The sequence below is a fragment of the Cyphomyrmex costatus genome, unplaced genomic scaffold (genome assembly GCF_001594065.2).
Source record: "Cyphomyrmex costatus isolate MS0001 unplaced genomic scaffold, Ccosl1.0 scaffold21, whole genome shotgun sequence".
Lineage (NCBI taxonomy): Eukaryota > Metazoa > Arthropoda > Insecta > Hymenoptera > Formicidae > Cyphomyrmex > Cyphomyrmex costatus.
In genome coordinates this window covers 484,670-507,730 of record NW_017276147.1, presented here as the reverse complement: position 1 = coordinate 507,730, position 23,061 = coordinate 484,670, and the positions used below count along the sequence as shown (strand labels likewise).

The 23,061-nt window shown below is 34.6% G+C and overlaps 1 protein-coding gene across 2 annotated transcripts in view; it reads right to left on the bottom strand.

Moving 5' to 3' along the window:
- Tmtc2 (Transmembrane O-mannosyltransferase targeting cadherins 2) overlaps positions 1 to 23,061 on the bottom strand; it is a 303,001-nt gene that overhangs the window by 6,540 nt on the left and 273,400 nt on the right. For both annotated transcript variants that reach the window (XM_018539267.1, XM_018539268.1), the window contains exon 7: positions 22,365 to 22,609. In XM_018539267.1, the coding sequence (XP_018394769.1) occupies positions 22,365 to 22,609 (245 nt within the window). The remainder of the gene's footprint in view (positions 1 to 22,364; positions 22,610 to 23,061) is intronic.

Below are 23,061 nucleotides of genomic sequence, written 5' to 3'. Positions count from 1 at the left end.
AGTTAAAATAATTAAAATAAAATAAAATAATTAAATAAAAATTAATAAAATGAAAATAAAATTTTTGTTTCAAGCTTCAAATATAAATTGTCAAATAAAAAAGTTTTAACTTTTAACCCGTTCTCTGTAAAAAATTCTTTTTATTTACGAAAACTGTGTAACTAAAATGTATCATTCTTATAGAATGTATTACGATATGTTTTTGAAAATCTTAAGATACAAGTGCTATTTAACGGACAGACTGCGAAGTTACATTAATTTATTTTGAATAATTGATAGAGTACAGAATACTTCTCTCTTTCTCTCTCTTTCTAACGTAATCAAGATAACTTGAAAATCACATTTTTTTTAATCGTATCATTTTGAAAATAAGGAAATGATATCATTACTTTATCCTGTCTGCCTTAAAAAAGAAGTAACAAAATGATCGAGAATGTTACGGAGCGAATAACATCGAAAACCTTCTTCCCAGGCACACATGAGAGACCGCTCTTGCATTTCGAAGTTGTGAAGTTGTAGTAGGCTAAAACTTTTATGATTTTGTTCAAGACGCGAACCCGCGAGCCGTCGGGAGCGGCCAATGGGGCAAAATCTTTCACGGGCGAAGAAAATAAATGGCAGGGTGCGAGCGAGAGACAGGAGAAGAACGAGACTTGGAATATCCCCGACTTATTGTCAGTAGTAACGGTAGCATATGAAGTATACGTTTCAAGAGCTTGATTATTGCGAAGGCCCGGCCCTGTGGTTCATGTACTCGTTAATCGTCAACGTGGGCGGCCAGCTTGTGCTGATCGCTGTGTATAACGTTATTTGTTAGTTACAATTGATATATATTAAAGGGTTCTGAATTACGCATGAAGAGCATGAAGTATCATTTTATTTTTCTTTATTCTTCGATAAGCACTTGTGTAATGCATCATTTGTCAAGCACTTTGTGTAATGCATCATTTGTTTTTGTTGTTGTGCGTAATTCGAAGCGCACTCTATGCCTACAGTTATGACATGTATGATCGTGTCAAGTTAAGCGTGTGCGTTGTAGAGTTGAGTCGGAAACGCAAACCGATCTGATTTGGATTAATGACGTTACATTCTGTATTATTGGTTGAACATATAACGTCAACCAATAGTAAAGCATGTGACATTATTAATACTATTAATCTAACCCAGATGGGTGCAAACCCGCTCGGTTCGAAAACAATATATATATAAAAAAAGATTTCACTTTAATTGAAATTAACATTATTTATTACTTTTTATTATTTCTTATGCTAGATTTAGATAACATGAATAATGAATTATATGCTTCTGATTCCGAAAAACAAAAGAAAAACGAAAAAATCTTGTGTTTATTTCATTAAATAAAATAAATGTTTATTTTTTGATAGTTTGTATGTGTTTCAAGAATGTAAAGCTTAAAAATTTTTAATGCTTCAGGCCCAAAAGTTTTTTAACTTTTCCGGAACTAGTTGTGAGACTCGATTGCTTCATGATTTAATGAGTCTCGCAGTTTTCTCAATCCTTTAGAGATGTCTCGTAAGGAATTGCCGTCACGCGATTTCAATTGTCGAACAATTGATAATCACAAAAGGAGAAAATTAATTGGCATCTTTATTTAATCCTCCAGATTTAACGTTAAAATCTATAACAGTTGGAGAGTTGTGTAAGATCCATTTATATTAATTATATTAATTTATAATTTGTGTTAATTAAAAGATACTTAATTTTAATCAAAAAATGACGTGAAAAAAATATATATTTAATATATTTCATTAAGAATAACCGAAATTTGGAGATGTAATATAAAGAAAATTAAATTTTTTGATATTTTTAATAAACAGATTTATAATTGGATCGAGTCACTGTCAACTCTGGAAGTTAAAACGCTTTTGTAAAATACAAATTATTGAAATTATCGATAATTTATAATTGAGCAAAAAAATTTATCGATAAAAGGAACGTCAGAAAAATGTTACGTACAGGAGTAAGTTGATAAAATAATATATTATATCATAATCACGCATTACATTATCATGAAGATATATTATCGCATTGTCACATTTCGCGGGAAGAAATAACAACTACATTAGCTGCTGTAGATAAGTAACGAAGTACGTAATGAGTTCAAATAAAATCTTGATATACACAGTTTTCGGCATAGCGGGATTTTATTTTCTTCCCTGCTGTCTCTGACATGTATTATTCGGAAATGCTTTCTATTTCAGGACCTGAACGTGACTACTTTTTGTCTACATTTTTGTCGCGCGCGATGTACTACCTCGCGTGTTTCAACGCATGATTACGCTCGCGATGAATGTTGCCTCTTTGTGATCACGATCATTATTTTCTCGCCAGTGCAACAAAAATAAGCTTCTGAATAGGAAACGTGACAAGTCGCGCAAAGTGCCGTTGCATCGCGTTAAAGAATGCACCGACAAAGTCGCAGGCGCGAGGCAATGCTGTCCCTCATACGTTCGCATTGTTCCGAGTCATTATTCACTTGGACTACTTTTCAAGGATGTTGCGCGCACTTGCTTAGACATAATGCTCACTCGAGCTCGCGGTTCACAAAGCGTCGCCTCTGCCGATAGCCGCGGCTTTTATGCACCTGAGAAGGTCTCACGCCTCTGCGTCGAGCTGAGAAATAATGATCTCAGCTAGCATCTATTCACCATAACACCGCGATATGTGTAACAACGCAATAACAATGTATGTTTCAAAAGAGAATACATACAAAACGCTGTTACATTACTAAAAAGAGGTATGTATTTTCTCTTGAAATTTGAATTGATCTTGTTTGGCGAATATCGCTTCTTTTTGTTTCAAAAGTGGTACAGCTAAAAAAAAATGTGATTTTCAAGTTATTATCATATATAGACCAAGAGACTACTGTAATGATTTTGTTATCCATTTCGACAAGTATGGGAAGTGGGTAACCTTTTATTTTATATAAATCATTTATAAAAAGAAAATATATTTAAACCTAGTCGCGATTCCTTGAAGGGGGTTTTTCAAAATGTTGCAGATTTTGTGCGTTTTTATGAATGGAGTACAAAAATTATACGTGTGTGTGTGTGTATGTGTCAGGTAAGTATAACTGCCTTCGTAATCATCCAAAAGGTATAGAAATCATATTTCTCAATAATTGATATTAAAATTAAGTAGTAGACAAAAATTCAACCTTGTTGCTATTGTTTTTTTTTTTTTTTTCAGAAAGAGTTTACCACTATCATTATGACGACTCCTGTATTCTTCTAAGGAGTATGGGAGTATTTTCGCCTGTCTCTGAACTAGGATAATAACCATCAATGGCAAATATCAATTGCAACAACATTCAACATTGACATTTTCAATAAAAACGCTCAGAATCTCATTTTAGAAAGCTTACCTTCTCTTGCGATCTTTTAATTACACATTTCATCATTCAATAATCCATTCAGATTTTCTGAAATTATAAAGTACCTCCTACATAGCTACCGTGCATCGCGTAATTAGTCCGATACTCTTCCAACAACCATGTTTACATTTATGTCATAGTCGACGAGTATTTGGCAATTTCCAGCGATTGATCGGAATGTCTGCTTTATGGCGCGGTTGATGAATGTTTAATCAAGCCTTGTATAGTGGGTCCAATGGTACATCGAACGTTTTGACTTTTCAAAAAATAATAAAGTATATTTTTTTTTTTCATTAAACCGGCAGTTTCCGTCCGTGTGTACACTTCCCGGTCATGTGAATTAATATTGCTGGATGGATGAATAGTTAAGTGGGAGTCCGACATTGTCCCAACTGATATTAAACCGATCGGAAACATGGCACGCATTAGCGAGACACATTTAAAATCACGTTATTATTAATTCCGTTCTAAATAATTACGCATACGTATCGTTATGTATCCAGTATGCAATGAAAACGAACGATGTCGATTATCGATGTCAATTTTCGGATGCGTCGCGGAAACGAACAGTTGCACGGGATAAATTGACAAACTTGTTATATTGAGGCGTTTGTTCCGATATTTTAACGTTTGATTAACGTAAGAAAACTTTTCAAAATCTTTTGTACATTAATGTAAAATTATCTAAAATTGTAGTCAACAATAAACCTTAAAACAATTAAAAATCGTGAAAGAAATAATGCAGTAATTAATTCGCAATAATAAAGCAACGTAAACATTACAATAACATCTTTATAATAAAATCAAATGTTTCAGCTTACTTTAAGTTAAGCTATTCATTATCAGCAATAACAAAGATGTTTAAGATTAGTTTATCTTAAGTACTTTACTTCAATATTATTAATCGTCGACAACATAAAATTGAACTCTTCCATCAACAACAATAACTTTTCTTCCAGAAGCAGAGTAAACCTTTTATTATTTCGGAATACATAAAAAATTGAAAAAGTAATTATACTAGTCAAAGCTTTATCTTTAAAGATCCTAGTTGTGTGTGCGAGTGTGTGTGTCAGAGGAAGAATAAATATCTCTGCAGTTTTGTATAAAATACAACAGAAATTTTGCGTGCTGACTACTTTTCATTTGATGCATAATTTGGAATTATTTTTATAACATTCCGTAGTATTGAAAATTAGAATACGTATATATAAAAAGAAGGTGAACACGAGAAATTGTTTTGCATACGTGCACGCATTTGCGAAACGTGATAATAGAACTGCGATATTCAAATTGAGGAATTATCCATAGACGGAGCGAACGCATTTGATAGAATAATTAGAAAATGCTCAAATTTGGTAGAATTTTAATACAAAAAATATGACTAATTCGATCGATAAATATTATACGTCGACGCGAAGTCATTTCTATTGTTAATGGGATACATTTCAGATTTTGTCGATTGTTTGTCTCTCTGATAAATATTGTCTCTCAATAGAGGGGAAGCGGATATATGTGTGTCTGCGCGCGCGCGCGTGCATGTGTAGAGGGAGAGGGACAGAGAGAAAGAGAATATACAGAGGGTGCGGATTACCGAAGACGTCGCGACGCCCGTCGTCGACATCTGCATACTACCTCCAGCGATGGAACAAACAATTAGGACAGTGCAAACCGAACGGGGCAATTAGACAGACTGACTACGTTTGAAGGCCGACTAAAAGGAAGGATATACGTGCGATAGACAAGAGAATTAATCGCCGGGAATAATCGGATTAAAGCGACGTATTGCACGCGCTTGGCGCTTTCGAACGGTTTCCATCTGCGAATTGCAGAGAGAAACCCCCTCCTCCTGCCCCTGCTCGCCATATTCGCTCTAGCCGCAAATCGGAAGTAAATCCGCGGTACGATCACGCGTGGCATTGAAAAATTGGAGACACAGACTGCGCGGATTTATTGTGACGTATCGAGTTTTGAGCGGAGCCGAATAGAGCTGTAATATGATAAAGAGGGAAAATTCGTATTCCAGTTTTCGTGTAAAATTATTATAAAATACGCTGAATTTTGAAATTTTGCTTTTACGTATTCACAAAAGAATATCGCAATAAAGTGGAGTTGAATTTTATATCCCGTTTTTTTTTTAGTTTTTCATGAGATATATCCTTCTGCACGCGGGAATCGCGTATATGTGCGAGCGTTTTGTATAACGCACGGATCGATTCAAAACGTACGTGTGCATAAGGTCGCGTAAATTAACATCCGAGGCGAATTTCCGTCATAGCCGAGAAGCAGAAAAGTTCCGTGCGGTATCAAACTTTCATGAATCGCATTTGTTCGGTAACGCTATAACAAACGCGCGTTTGATGTGGAAAACCGTTTCCCCGGAATAGGGATTACTCGTCCCGAAGAGAAGATTTACCAAAGTCTTTGAATGGAATAATCATACGGCTGATTACGTACACCGAGTAAACAGATTAATTCTTTATTGTAGAATCTCATATTGTCGTTGTGACAATCTCGTGACAACTTAAAGTCCGCGCAGCAGAACTGATTGATAATACAGTTGAACGAGCCTAAGACTTAATTGAAAAGCAATTTTTTATTTATGAGTTGATAGCGTTTTAGAGCTGACAACAGATCCATTTTATTCACTTAATTTACAATTTTTTTTCATATTACATCTGTATAGTATATTTGGATTATTTTTATTGAAATCTATTAGAAACTATTTTTTTTCAGTTTGATTATTTAAAATTAATTATAGTGCCTTTTAATTATATTTAATTAACATAAATGTATCTTTTACAGATCCAGCGTAATTGTGTTGCAGGTTTTGGCATTAGCTTGGAGAGTTGATTATTAAAAATCTTTTAAAATTTAATTTCAACATTATTTTAATTTAGTTTAAATAGGATGTTTAATTCCAACCATTATCTCATAAACGCCTTCTAAATTCGTAACTATGTAAAGCAAAATATTGTACTTGTTCCTCCCTTATAATTTATCATAGTTTAAATCATATAATTGACATACTCGTATAGGAATAATCTTATCTAAGTGTAGATTTAGATTAAATAAATTTGAGCACACGAGCGAATTGGATATGCTCTTAATGTAAAGATACTTTTGTTATTATCCGGAGTCATCTATTGAAATAGAGATGCTTTGAACGGCATTTTGAACCCTTTTATGTAGAATGTGCGAGGATCAGCAGCGTGACGTGATGGTCCAGTAATTTGATCGATTGCAGCTGGGTTTTATCTAACCGATATTGGGCGGATTATGGTTTGATCTCATTTCAAGCTTTCACTCAATGTGGGATCCTGTCTCATTATACTATTAATGATTTTCCAGTGGTTTCACAAGGGATAATGATATTCGTCGTATTTATACTATTGAGCTACAGGTTTGTGATATTGAGACTCTTGAGTGGACTATTACATATTCTGGAATATAGTTGTAATCCTTTCAATTAGCAATTGATAACATTCCAATTGTGCTGTGATTTTAATATAAAACACTAAGTTTTTTAAAATTAATTTTGCTATGTAAAACGCTGAAAACGTTATTATTTATTAAGTTAACGTACTTTCGTGAAAATAAAAATCAGTAAAAAGAGTATAATGTAAATTATAAAAAGAAAAATTATTCTTAAAGTAACTAAACCACACGCGTACTATATTTTCTTCTTTCCTCAATATTGCCATTACATAATCGCGATCATTTAGTACTCCTTCATGCAAATGCCATACCATCCATGGATACAAGTCAAGGAGTTAATCTACACACTCTGTATGATGTACTCTCTGAATGAATGATTCTCATCAAGAAAAAAAAGAGGAAATATATAGAAGGGTGCTCGATGTGCTGATTTTTGTGGTAAATTTTCGGGGAATTACGATTAGGAGATTCTCGTTGCTTCTCTCGAGGTGAGATTCACGGGGGCGCCGCCATACCATTCGTAGAGTTTCATCCAACTTTCTGCGGGACGTCGCCAGCCGTGCCAGTTGGGTAGAGGTAGAGGGAGGCGAATGGCAAGAGGAGAACCGAGGGCCATCGTGATAAAACATCGGGAACTGGCGAAACTCCGGTGTAATCTTGCTGGCGATGTTTTACCGTGTGGGCTGGCACGTAAGGGGCCTCGGGGCTGCACCTATCCACATACACCTGTTCGATGCACATACACATGACACATATACGTGCACATGTACACAAGTGTAAGTATATATGTAAGGCCGCGCGCGGCATCGTAAAGTCCTGGGAGATATCGCGCCAACGATTAGACCCTCGTTTTAGAAACTAAATTTCTGTGGGTCCTGACTCCGTCTCTTCGCCCCTCATCCCGCATTGCCGGCTCCTTTTGTCGGTCCTAAAGCTTGGACCAATTCGAGCCAAGGATCGAGCCCTTTTGATGCGAAATCTCCGCGCTTCTTCTCGCCCTTTCTTGCCATGGTCCCCTGCATCTCCTTGGTGACTATCACTGGCCAATCGCAAGCACGAGTGATTTATGAATCTGTCATTTAACCGCCAGATGAAATACTACAGTAACTCGAGCAATTTTGCTACGCTGAAAAGAGCCAAATACGGATATCATTATACCCGACTTATATATGTGGTTTAGAGCTCCGCCCAAGTCAGCTTCATCGATGGAAGCATAATGCACTTCGTTGGTTTTCGTCATCTTCATTTTCGCGTAGCTCTTATCGTCGTCAAGTATAACGTGTAAACTGATAGTACAATATATTGGAATAATAGAATTCTGTCCTTTGTTTTCCTTAGCCAATCGTTGTTTCATTCGAGTAAATTCCACGAGAAGAGCATTACGGTAATCAGCGATAAGATTGTATTTATAAATCATGTGCGAATTAATTTTTGCAGATCCATCTTTCAGAGCGAGAGTACGAAATATACGAGTGCGCGGGCACCGAAATGCGCGATGAAACTCCGCAAGATGGTGCACCCACCATTTGGTCCTGGTGTTCTCGCTTTTCTTCTTTCGACTTTCTTGTTTGTTCGACTACGTACTACTATCCGAATCCCGGGATCCCTTCGATAGCACATGGCGCAAACTTTCGCTGACTTTCCGCTGTAGATAGGCAAGAATGGAGTTTCGCCCCGGGATAGCTGGTGGGTGTGAGTAAGTAAGTTTCCCGTCGTCTACCGAAGAACGGCTGTCGAATGGATTTGCGACACGGCGGACCGTCTTAATCAACCGAGCACTGATCGATAAATCACCTAGACGCTGTGTAATGCCCGAATTTAATTTCGCCATCAGCTTGTGATCTATTCGAATGCAAATCGACGGGCTAATTAAAACGATCTTCGATCCTATAATATGAAATCTTTGGATTGACGAAAACGTTTTTCATACAGTGTTCGAAAATTTAAACTGTTACTGTAAATAAATACAAAATTAGAATAAGGCTAATAAGAGTCTAGTGAATGACAATGCACATTTATATTTGATAGAACCTCGGTAGTTTAAAGACCTAGAAGGCTCGCACGGAATGCTAGAGATCTGGGTTCGACTTCCGGCCGTGGTAATATTTTTTTCGCAATAAATAAATTTATATATATATATATATATTTACAGATTTCTGTTATATTAAGATCTCTTTAACAGATGCCTATTAAGCATCAAAATTTAATTGTAAATATTATTTTAATAGTTTAGCTGTGTTTTAAGCTCGAAAAAATTCGGCACGCAGTTTAAATGACTACAAAAGTACAAATATGGTATATATACAAGTATATATATATAGTATGCATAATTCAATGTTTCCTATTTGTTGAGTATATTTGATAAAATAATAAACAAATAAACAATACATATAGAAAGTTAAATATTTTGATTCAAATTTGTGCCACTTTCAGCAACGTATAAAACATAGATTTCATCTTGAATTAAATCTTTGCATATTTTATTGTACTTTATACCATACTTATTAAGACCTCAAACTTGGATCCAAATACTCGAGACTATCTAAGGTATCAATTATTTTTCCAAATATGTGTAATTGTGCACTATCGCATTCGTGCTAAATTCGTGTTAACTCTATTCTATTTATTTCAATTTTACGAATTTTTATGTATAAAACAATACCATATTTTTATTTATATTTATATGCTAAAGAGTTGATTTAAAATAAAAATATTTTTAACAGTTTGATATAACATATTTATCTTAGCTGTCGAAACGAGATGAAATCACGACTCATCTCGCAAGCTCTCTTGAATAGTGAGTCCGTAATATCGTTTACGTATAAGGCCGCAGGTCTCATGAAGAAAAGAAAAAAGAAGAACGTTAGCGTATCGTAACATCACGACGATCGGGAACAAAGGGTGATGGCGAGGTGAGAGTGCTTAATTCGCGCGAGTGGCACGAGGTGGTGTACGCTCGCGGAATTCCTTCCGCTTCTTTTTTTTTCCTTTTGCTTTCTTTTTATTGTGAAGGTGCGCTCGGAAGACTGTCGAGGAAAGAGAGCAAGGAGGCACGACGGGGTGGGAGCGGACGGAGGGAGGACGATGCACACAATGGGCGTTCTTCTGGAAGATTAAAGTGCAGCGGCGGCACCGCGGTGCGGAGCTGTGTCGGGCAGCGGCTCGCGTTAAAATTAAAATTGCTCGCAAAAACGTACGGAGAGCAAAGTGCGAGCTGTGGATGGGAGGATAAAAGAATGGGTGGGAGGGAGAAGGAGATCGGAAGTGTTGGCTTGTAATTTAAAAGCTTCTCGCTGTTTTTCGCACGGCCCTAAGGAAGCCATTAGGATCCCCGCGGGCGACCAGTAAGTAGAATAACCTGCAAAGTACATTGCCGGGGGCACGTCTCGCGATCGAGAAAGTCTCTCTGGTGACTTTGGAAATATTTTCGTTACTTCTTACGTTTACGGTGGCGTTCGATTGTAGATCGACTTGCCACTTTACCGAGACACAAAGGCGCCGAGGAATTGGAATCATATAAAAAAGTCGCGTTTTTTTGTTCCACTTTTGATTCTAGTTTTACGCTTGAGAAGACAAGTGGATGAAGCTAATGATTTGTATAACAGAAGCGGACATTATCATGTTTTAAAATCATTTTAAACGGATATATCGTGTATGTTTACATTATATTAATAATGTAAACACACACACATTTTTAAATTATTTTAAAATACGAAATGTCTGCTTTCGTTAAATAATAATAAAAAGTGTAATATTATTACTACTATTATTTTAATATCTGTAATACGTATTACAATTATTATTACTACTATTATTATAAATTATATAACAAAATTTATATTAATGTGTGTGTAATCTAGTGAATTGTAAGCAATATTTTTTTTTTAAATATAAAGTTTTTTTTAGTAAGTATAAATGTGTTACTGTATTATGTTCCGAAATAAATTTATACTTTTCGTTCGAGATCGTGTAAGTCAAGTCGTGCTCGCGGTAGTTTTTTTTTAGCCATTTCAAACTGTTACTGGCAAATAATTGTCGAGACGGCTCTTTTACAGGTCTTTTAATTCTCATTTCTGATAAGATTAAAAGTTTTTCTTTACTTTCGACTGCCCGCTAACGAATCTCGTCGTCGATCGATAATGCCGAAAGGTACTACAACGAAGAGGTAATTTCCCCATTTCGTCGAAATTATAAAGCGTTATGTCTCAAGTAAGAGATAGTATTATAGAAATTCATTCTTGCGTAAGAGTGCAATCATCGAAACACTGAGTGATGAAGGAGACCGACACTTATACGACTGTGAAATATATTTGCGGGAGTGTGATGTGGGAGGAAAAGGAAGGGAGACACGTTAAGCGGCTGCCAAGGAGTGAGAACGAAAAGACGAAAGAGAGGGTAGAAGCACGGAAGGGGGTTGCGAAATTACCTCGAGCAGCATTGTACGCCTGCCGGAGGGCCTCAAGCACCTAATTAGCCACTCAAACACTGCCGCATAAAGCGACTCTCTGTTATTAGAACGATATGTAAAACGAGGGTGTCTCCACAGTGTACTGTTCTCAGTTTTTTTCGGACATCCAGGTTCGTTGATCCGACGCGACGCGATGTGCACCCCTACAATGCGGAAATTTTTCTGAGAAATTCGTCGCACCAGAGCCTTTTGTTGAGCCTGTTATACCATTATCATTATACACTATTATCTTGAGCGCAAAATTATTGTCACGGAACAATGATAGCTAAATTTAAATTATATTCATAACATTTAGAACAAATTAGAATTTTTTTATTGCGTTTCACATTGTCTCAAAAGTTTTAAGTCACTTATTGTACGTCGTAATAATAGTAATAAGTATAATAGATACGTAAATAACATACATCGACTTTTTTAACAATTTAAGCAGAAGTTTGATTCATAAAATCCTGTTAATAATGTATTATCAAAATTTCACAGTATATAAAATAATAAATTTATTATTAGATAAAAAAATGTTTATTATTCATTATTGTTATCAGAATTTCGAACGAAACTAAGGAAAATATTGTATCTGAAAATGATATGCGTAAAGACGAGAGAAAGCAATAACAAAATAAGTTTCTTATATAAAATAAGAAAGGCGGCTATCCAATAAATCTCCAATACACATAATTAAAAAGAGAAATTAAAAAGAAGAATTTAAAGTTGTGCAATAAAGAAAAAAGTAATTGTGATGTTAAAATAGATCGTAGAAATTGTAACTGACGTCTTTATAAATAAGATATATACACATAATTAATGGTTATCATTTGTCTGCCAATTCGAGATGTGTCGATCTATCTATTGCACCTGATAGAAATCGTTATCGTGCAATAATGTATTTAACGTTGAAATTAGTCAAAGTATAACGAGAAACGTTCGGCCATAGTCGCTTCAAAACAATGAGGACGTTGTTAAATTATTAAAACGATTTGCACGATTAATCGTTCAGCTAATTTAGTTGTTTAACTGCTAATCGATTGACAAGCTAGACTGAGGCTTGATTCACCGCGCGATTGTAATACAAAATTACGTTTTACACGTGTACGTGTTAAGAGCGATTAAGTGCTATCTTCTTTTCTGGTTAAAAATTACTTTTTTCAGTAAGCAAACCCATGATGCAAGTGATTTTTCAAAGTAATTTTTCCAAACTTAGCGCAATCCCAGTATCGTTATTATTAGTCATAAAAAATGCAACGTTATTATCAAATTGTTATTATAAAAAGTGGCTTTCCATTCCTTTTGAATATTATTAAGTACCAGATCCAATTCGACCAAAAATAGGATTCTTTTTCTTATTTGATTTATTCTTATCAATCTAATTTTAACTTATAATTATCGATAAAATCTTAATTAGGATTATTTATAAGATTTTTTTTTACATTGATCACAAATACTAAAAATTTTGCAATGTCTTTCATAATATAAGTATATAACAAAAACCAACACATTAAATACGCACACATTGTTCTCTCTTCCACTTTCTTATGCGATGTGCGGTCATATCGACAGAATTAAATGGTGCGATAAGAGAAAAAGTTTCTGGTTATTAATTTTTCGTTACACGCGCTAGGACTGTCCAGTCAGCCAACCGGCACCAGCGATTTTCTCTCTCTCTCTCTACCAAAACTTTCCGTCCCACTACTTATCCCATAGGGATGAACGCAAAGTTGCAAAGTTTGTCGGTCATAATTGATGTCTCGTAAAAGGAGATGGCAGAAGAAGGTTCGGGGGATTGACTAAAACCGCCATGGAAAAGTTCCGACAGGATTTCGTGCTTGCATCGACGAAATCAATCGCGGCCAGATCGCTGAGCGACGTACGAATGGATGGAAATCCCATGTTCGAAAATAAATAAATGACACATATCGCGCGCTCGCGCGTTTTATTCCCGTCGAGCGTATTTTTAGTATCAGGGTATCTGGGACGTCTAGAAGAAAGAGTATGTGGTAAAAATTTAATAGGGATAAGTTAAGCTATTCGATGGAAATATTAATCACATCTCCTCGCTAAATAATATTAGTTAAATGATATATTTACAAACATTAATTAAATCATATTTATTTCTATAAATATTGTTAATCTTTAATAATACGTATATTTTTTTTCTTTTAAAATAGTTCAGCGTTATGAGCTTATTTCAGCTTACTTCAAAGATTTTTATCTCGATTTGATTGAATTTGTGTCGATGTAAGATTTTTAACTAAGCAAATCTTGATTTGAATACAAAGTAATACAGCAACACAAATTCAATCAAGATTAAAATCTTTGAAGTAAGATTACAATATTTTTACTTATATACAAATATATTATATAGTTATATAGTTGATTTAAGACCTTAATCATTTTTTCGTGTATGACATTATAATATATATATATATATATATATTTATTTATACACACATTATCATACATATATTATCTTGACATTTTTTGTTTGAAGATGATTATAATTTCTCAGATAATACAAAGATGATAAATTACTTGGACTTTAAAGTAACGCATTACCACTACCTAATAGCTGAGTACTAATTAATGCGGTTTTAAGGAAAACTATAGTAATGAATTACGCTACGTCAAGACCACCGTTTGCAATGAGACTAAAAGAGAGCAATCTAGACCGACCGTTCGTGTTTTTATCATCATCATCTGAGATGAAATTTCGTTTATATCTCAGATCAAAAGTAAAGCGCTTTGAGAATAATTATTCTTCAACACTTTGTGAGAATAATGCATCTTGATTATAAATGTATATAAGCAGGATAATCTCTCCTTTTACTGCATAAAATCTGTAAGTATTTAATTTTATAGCTCGCTTTTATAATAGAATCTATTATAATAAATATATAATCTCCACACGTTAATAAAGTAGAAATTATTGTAACGTTTATTAAGTGTAAAATTTGTATTCTATATGTTTCATAATCCGCAAAAAAAAACGTTCATAAATTTAAAAATACGATAGTGATTAAACACTGTAGCTCTTTGTTATAAATAATGAAATATACTATCGTCCCTTGGAAATTTTGCTATCTAATTTATGAAAGCATCTCTCAGGTAAAGGTTTCGAAAGGAAGCTCTGCTGAGGTTCTATCACCAGCTGGACGACGCTGGAAATTCATTGAAGTACCGATCTGAGATATTATAACTTGTGTGAGCGAGCAAGAACGCGTGCGAGCGCGATATCGGCGAACTTTCCGAAAATCGTAGAGAGGCAATAACTCGGATAGAAAAACGACGGGATCGTTTCGTTTCGATGGAAGCCCTTCTCCCAGTCGATGCCACGCCACGTGAGCTACCCGATATCACTCGGACGACCAATTTAAAGTTATACGATTCGCCGGCCATTTTCGTGTTCCCGAGGGACAACAACAGCGCCAGCGATGTCCGGATTTGGGAAACTCGAAATGCGGTTTGACGGCTATTATCGTAACGGCTGGCTGTGTAATTGTGTATTTCTATTGATAAAAGACCTGACTTGCGAATTTTGAAGATACGCTCTCTCGCTGTCGAGTCTTGAGAAGTGTCCTAAATGTGAAATGATGTATCGAGGGAACCTATTTTGAAAATAACACAATTCCGAATTTGATATCGCAAAGGACTTTTCTTATACAACTTTTCTTCAATAAAGTCGTAAAACATGCTAGGTAAAGGAAAGGTCAATCAATTATTTTGCTCGAAATCGAATTAGCTGTGAAAATAGTAACCCAATATCTTGAAAGTTTCACAGTTGATTTATAGATGTATATCTAACAATAAAACAAAGAACAATTTTTTAATATTTTAACGAAGAATCTGATAACAAGTTATTTTAAGTGACTGAATATTACACAAGTATTTATTTCTACTTTTTGCGATAAATTAAGAATAGTACAATTGTGTGAGAGTCGTTAAAATGCGATTATGATTATATAAGCAAATGTTTTTTTAAGAGAGAAAGAAAGAAATGCAAGAGAGAGAATTTTCCAAAATAATTACTGTTAATAATTGAATGTATTTAAGACGAGAGCAAACCTTTTGAAATTTCCATATTACTGATATATTAAATTTATCCTTGATACAATAACGTTCATTATTCATGCTCGAAATAAAATTTTCTCATCTCGAATGGAGCTGGATTATGTTCCCAGAACTTCTGGGAAAATACGACTTTAGAATTACTAGGTGGAACTTACGAAACATCCCATTACACCCATATACGCGAACCGGTTGTAATGCACTCGAAACTTTCACGAGATAAACGGCTTGCGGTATATTTTTATAACAATTTCCTTTTTAGTCTTCTCACTTTAACTTGAATTCTAGAAATAGTCATTCCGGAAGTGAGAGAGCATGATCATTGTAGGAAAGGTCCTTATGTCTGACAATCGAATGAAATCTTGCCGTCGACGGAGACGGAATGTAAAAAGTTTCAAAGAGAGGAATTTCAATTTGTGTAATATCAGATATTTCGGATTCTCTGCTGTCCTATGTAACAGAGAGAAGAAAAAGGATGGAGGGAGGGAGGGGAGGGCGGGGGAGTGAAAGGAGTGGGTTTAATCAATTAGGCGAGCACGGGACGCGACGGCGGGGCGCGAATAACTGCATGGCGAGGAAAAGTTTGGCGTGGAAACATGCCAATATCGGGGCGATCTTCCTCATTCCCGTTTTATCGCGATTGCCAATCATGAGGCTAAAATGGGAAATTATGTCGAGCGAACAAAGCGAAATATTAAGATGAAAGATTCTAATTTCACGCGCGCGGATGAAACTACATATTTCTCTAACGGTAGCTCGGTACCGTTTCTTGTTTCGCTGACGCTTTCTCAGGTGCATTATTCAACGACGTCGCGACGTTGAGCGCTGAAATGCTTCATTCAAGTTAAATACGCGTTTTAATTGCGCGGTTACCTCCTTTCTATGTTCCTTCTAAATTTTCGCGGACACGTATTTACGCGCGCAATTCGTTCAATCGCGTTCATGCCCGGGTGATTATGGGTACATTTTGCGTTTGACACATACATAGAATACATACTTAGACGTTACAATCGTTACGTCACTCACGGTCGACAAACACCGCTTTCATGTCAAATCGGTTAGTAACGCAACTGCCGAGATCGGTTATTATTTAGCGTGCTCTTATTTTAATAGCAGTACAATCGTTCGGTTATACACTTCAATGAATTTAATTTTAAAAATGCAGGAAAATACGAGAATAAAGTTCCAATATGTTTATTAACATAAAATTCTCAGTATATCGCTCGCTTACAGAGCCGGGACAAAACATTTTCCCTTGAGGAAGAAGAAACAAATGCGCTCTATATACATGTATTGTAGTAATAAAAATATTTTTTTACAGCATGTACAATATAAAGCATAAAGAGATAATATTAATTAGTAGATATAGTATTCGAGAGAGATACATTTTGTAACTATTAATTTAATAACAACGTGTAATCACATATACATGTATGTCACAAACGAACAAAACATAATTACTAAAATTATAATAAAATCAGAGTGTACATAATATAAATATATAATACATTTTATACAGATAATAATATAATTTTTGAAAAAAATTCACAGAAAATGTATTTTTTTAATTTAAAGTATAATACTTTTCATGCTTTAATAGTGAAAAAATTGCTAATTATTTTACCAAAATTTATATCCTTTCACGTATACGCAAAGTGAGTCTAACAAAAAATTCACTTTACTGATTAAAAGTTTACATTTTTTTTTTATTGAAGCACGAACGATTCGAGATAGGGGAATATACCTATTGCACAAACAGCAGTATACGCAAATTAATAAAGTAAAAAAATTTTTATATTTTTATTCAACAACTTACGACGTCATTTAAACAATTTATATTTTTCGATTAACTTTGAAATCCTCTTCAGCATTAAAATACAAAATTAGTGTGTGTATATCTTCTGAATGTTAAAATTGAGTCAGCAACAAATTGTCAAATTTGCATGTGTGGCTTAAATTTCAATAAACAAAGCAGCCGTCTTAAAGCTTTGGAGTACAATTAAAAATGTCGAAATTAAAATATCATTATAAATATAAAGTAACAAGATAAAAGTTCTAACAGAAAATATGCTTATAGTAAAGTATATAACTGATGTCATAAGGCCGCAATGTAAATATATAAAAAGTATTATAGAATACAACCGTCCAAGAGTACGCACTTCTTCTTTCGTGCTGTCTAACTTGTACAAAAATTTGAGTTTAAACTGTACAAATACTGCTTAAGCTGCTCCTTGTATCATAGGTTAAACCAAAAGTTTATCACACAAGTATCAACTTGATACAAACACTCATGATTACAGGAGATTAATTTTATCAACGATAAAAAGGTAAACATGTGTACTCTTAGGCAATATCTGAATTATTTTTTACATGCAGAATTCACTTAAGTGAGTTTTCAATCGACGGTCGATTTAATTGATATAAGCCTACAACTAACAGCTTTGACATCTTGAATCCAATTTTTATCAAATTTAGTAAACCATTATAAAATATATAAACTATATCATCGTTATCATTATGTACTGTTTCACGAATTGGATCAGGTTTTCAAGTGCAAACTTTAGAACATCACGTTACTTTTTATTTATAATAAAACTGTATAAAAACTTATTACAGATATTAAATAAATATATTACTAAATACGAAACAGAGACTTGTATGTATCCAATATAAACAATTCACAATGCAATAATTTAATGTAAAAACCGATTTTCGTGATAAGTATAATAAGAAAATGGTTAAAATTGCAAAATTTAATAAGTATATCTTTTTTATCGCTGCAACGATTACAATTATTTTTTGTATATATACAGATTGATTATTTAAAAAGGCACATTCTGTGTAAATTACAGTTGCTGCGATTTAATTAGTTACATCATAAAGCTCAATGCGTGTTAAATAAAGCAGTCTTACTCTAACAAAAAGATCTTGTCGGTCTGAACTTTAAGTCATCTATTTTAAATTGTGACGGTCTGACAATTTCTTACTATATAAAGTTAATTCACTTTTGATAATTGATAGAGTTTATCTAACCCATTCATAACACGAAAATCATACTTGATGAGTTGTTCAATTTTGAAGAAAGCGATATATTAAATAAATATGACAATCCATAAAAACAAGAATGCAACAGATTTTATTTAGAATATATTTGTCCGTGTTGCGTTAAACAGGATATTCCTATTTGTTATTACAATGGCTTGAAACTTGTTCCTTTCCCGAGTTTTGAAAATAGATTTTGGTGTGTATGATGACATATCTCTGTCATAGAAATCTGCCGCGTTATTCGTATTAGTTAATGCTGAACATAAAGTTCTACGTTTACGGCTCTCGGGCGAGGAGAAGACTCAGACAATTTTATCTCGACACGTAACGAGCTTCATGGCGTGTAGGATAGTCAACGTATATTCGCGGAAATATCCGTGAAATTTCTGTACGTCCGAGGTCTTGCAGTTTCTTGGTACATATGCGCCCGCATGTACGTGCACGCGAACACATGTGTATATCCATGTGTACCCACGCCGCGAGTGAGTGGAAAGGCGAAAAATACTTTTCGAATAAATTGTCGCGCAGGAATTCCACGGCGATGCTCCGTACAAAACGCTTGCTACGCTATGTAGCATGTATAAGCGAAGGGAAAAGGAAGGAAGGAAGGTTGGTCGGTCGGTTGGTCGGTCGCTCGGTTTCAACGGAACACCGAAGGCTACGGAGCGTCTCGTAAAAATGCAAACTTCTCGCTTCGGCGTCGCGTCGATGCCGAGGTGCGATGCGAGAGGAGACGAGCCGGTCGTTGCGCGATCCGATGTTGTCGCTTCGCCTGCACCACGTCCAAAAAGTTGGACGTGGATTGTGAAAACGGAAAAGAAGGAAAAAGACCGGCAACCGGCGCGAGAGCGAGCACGTGCGGGAGGGTGGGAGGGAAAAAGAGGCGAAAGGAAAGTCGGACGACGACGGCGGTAAAGCCACCCTATGAGAGAAACTCACGGAAAGTTCGCTCTGTACGTCGCCGTTGCAACGCGGGTGGTCGGAGCTTGCTTTGGAGATGGAGAAGAAAAAAAGAGAGGGTGAGAGAAAGAGAAACAGGAGGGAGGGAGGGAGGGAGTGAATAAGTGGACCGCGAGGGACGTTTTCCTGATTTTTCAAGGGGAAAGGAGAAACCGGAAAAGCGGCTCTAGTTACTCTTGAGTACAGTTACTGAGAATACAATGACGTATTCGGAAATATCGATATTTTTATCATCTCGAGCCTTCCATTCCTCCTTACACTCTTTTTTTCACTTATATTATTTTAAATAATTATTATCATGCTATTCGGATTTCTGAAATTGCTAAATCGCTGTTGATGTTTTATTTTTGTTAATATGCGTAAAAATTAAATGTAAAGTTATATCCAATGTCTTCGAATGTGCTCTACAACATATAAATATACTTTCCTCTATTCTTATTTATTATTGTGTGTGGGTGTGTGTGTGTTTTATACTATTTAATTTGCTGAAATTATTAAAGTATTATTGATTCTTTATTTGAGTTAGGAAGATGCTAAAATTTTACGGATGAAATGTAATTAGATTTCAAATGCTCCAATCTTAAGGAGATCCTAAAGTGAAGCCCGAACAGATATCCGATAGAATCACAGTATTACCGATAAAATGCGACATTATATACTAATTATATCAATGGCTACTATAGTTTGTAGTCTCCAATTTTGTAAGTATAGATTGCAGAGCTTTTGTAAATGTTGTCACGCATCAATAATTTTCGATACTATTTATTGATTAAAGAATGATAAAGATCACAAAAATTTTTATCGTTCTTGGCATAAATTCTAAACTGCAGACACGTACATTAATGCGTACTTACATTTTAATTCTGGAAAAGAATTTGCAAATCTGTAAAAGTAATATATGCAATATAATTTAACAAAGATTACTACGTTCAATCGATAAACAATCAGTAGACGATTTAAAAAATCTTAATTGCATTAATCCAAATTAAAAAAGCCTTTTCCGCAATTAAAATATAGATAAAAATAGTGTGCAGACAATTTCATACAAAAAACGAAAAAAAATTGAAAATTTATATATAGTTTTGTTATCTCCCATACCATAAAACAGAAATTATATCACAGGAATAAGCTGAAGATATCGCAATGTCTGTGACATATCCATATGATATATTCAGAATATTTCTGCTGTGTGTGGATTTTGCAGTCGACTCGTGACAACATGTGCTGCATATAAGAGTTTTAGACTTTATACGTTTGAAATAAGCTTAAATCGCACTAGAGATTACACGAAAGAACAGTACAATATTATGCTTGTAGAAATAAGCTAGGGGCTTCAGTATAAAAGAAGAATCTAAAATTTCATTTGTATGCTACATGTGAAATCGGTGTGAAGAGTAAAACAGAGCAGTAATTGTGTTTAGCAGTAGTGTAGGTACCGAATCTTGCAAGAGATAGTGTTACAATATGTTAAATGAGGACAATTGTATACATTTAAGTGAGATAGAATGATAAAAAACTGAATTTGGAGTCAAAAAGTCTGTATTGTCGAATCGATTGTCGACGTTCATTAACATCGCTTCAGCATCCTTTAAATACATGTAAAAATTAAATGTGTATTGTAGAATTATATTTAACATCTCTGAATTATTTTGTAATATTTTTTACAGCATGAAAATAATGCTTTCCTCTGTTCTTACTATTTGATATTATCATACTGTTCAGTTTTTTTGAATTTCTATTGATTTTTTATTTTAGTTAATGTGTGACAAAATTAAATGGAGTTATTCTGTCAGTTTCAACTTTAAAATTATAATGATAAAATTCACAATAGTAAACAATATCTCTTTGCAGTGACGTATTTATAATTACATTATACAATATATAACCATGATTATTCTTTGAGAACACAAGCACGACTTAAAAAAAAACCAACATGTGTTCAGAAACATAAACATTATCGTGAAAAAAAAACGAAAAAGCCCCGTTTTATCCTACATCTCTAGAACATCTCATTTTCTATAATATAATATTCTGCAACACAAAAATATACTTCCTTCTGCTTCACTATTTATTAATAACTGCTCAGTTTTCTGAAATTTCTAAATTGTTATCGATTTTTTACATCTAATATGCGTAAAAAAATAATGTAGAATTACATGTAGCGTTTTAAAATTATTTTGTAATGTATATTATATCACAAAAAAAATATACTTTCCTCTATTCTTTTTTATTGCCATGTAGAATGATGAAGGAATGAGCGAGTCAAAGAGTGCATCATTCTGCGTGGAATGAATAATATTTGAGTAGAGAACGCAGAATTGCCTCGAGCGAATCGAAGGTAGTAATAATCTTGGAAAGCAATTAGCAATCGAAGAGTCGATGAATAGATCAGAAATCTGTTTCGAGTTGATTACTTTCTTATAGATTGCTCTTGGTGTATCGTTCGGAGTGGTTTACCGCGTTCCTGGTTTGTTAATCGACCGATTGCAATCGACGAGAGTTAGAACGATCGTGATAATCGTTTTCGCTGCTAACTATCGTAATATCTGCAAAAGGGACAATCCTCAGAGCAATACTTCTTGTCAAAAGGTGAGATAAATTTATAAATCTCATTCTTCAGTCAATTTCGGTTAACGTCGAACGAAGTAATTGTTATTTAAATTCAATTCCATTTACTAATATTCTCGATAAACGTACCTGGATTCTCTTGCATAAAGTTATCGGTACAACTAAATATTATCATGTATACTATATGTATATTGATATAGATACAAATCGATAACTACGATATGAATTTCATAAGTGCTAATTTTGGAAAGATAGACAGCGGGCGAGTGAAATAAGGAGAGAAACTAATATATGTATATATAAATCGCTTGAAGCCAAACGGAGACGCGACCTCGAAGGTTCTTAATACGCTTTAAATATTCATAATTCCCTCATGCGCATCAAGTTATTCCGCTTTAGTAATGTAATGAAGAGGAAACGATGTGCGCTACTAACCTGAGGTGGATAGTGATCCGGTAGGGCACGCAGGGCTTCTCTATACGCCGACAGAGCTCTTTGTAATCTACCCTGATCGGCATACAGCGCGCCTAATTGAAGGAGGGCCTGCACCCTGGCTGCCTCGTGAGCCCTTTTGTCCTTCAAACCGGAGCCATCCAAGGATGCACCAGCGCGCAAAACCGCAGCTGCATCAGTGCCCCGTCCGACCGAAATCAACGCGGCTCCCAGATTCACATAAGCCTCTGCAAAGACAAATGATAAGGATTGTGAGCATGCGGTAGAGAAAGACCGTTGATATTCGGAGGATTTAACCTCGGATTTAGTCTATATCCGCGGACTAAATCCGAGGTTAATATCTACAAAATACATATTTTCTTACTCTTTAAATTTATATATTTTTCTTGTATATATATATATATATATATATATATATATATACATATCGCTCTCTTACTTTAAGAGTGACACAACTTACAAAATTAACAATATTAAAAAATTTCTTAGGCTGTCATGTAATTACACAAGTACGGAATAAACAGCACGGTCTTTAAATAATCAAACTGAATCTTAAGTGCTTAAAAAATTCGATGTAAATTTATATATTACATATGTAGTTGTTTAAATTGCACGCCGTATTGATTTTTCGGTCTTGAATCTTGACTGAACTGTGTATAGTAATAATTTAATGCTCATA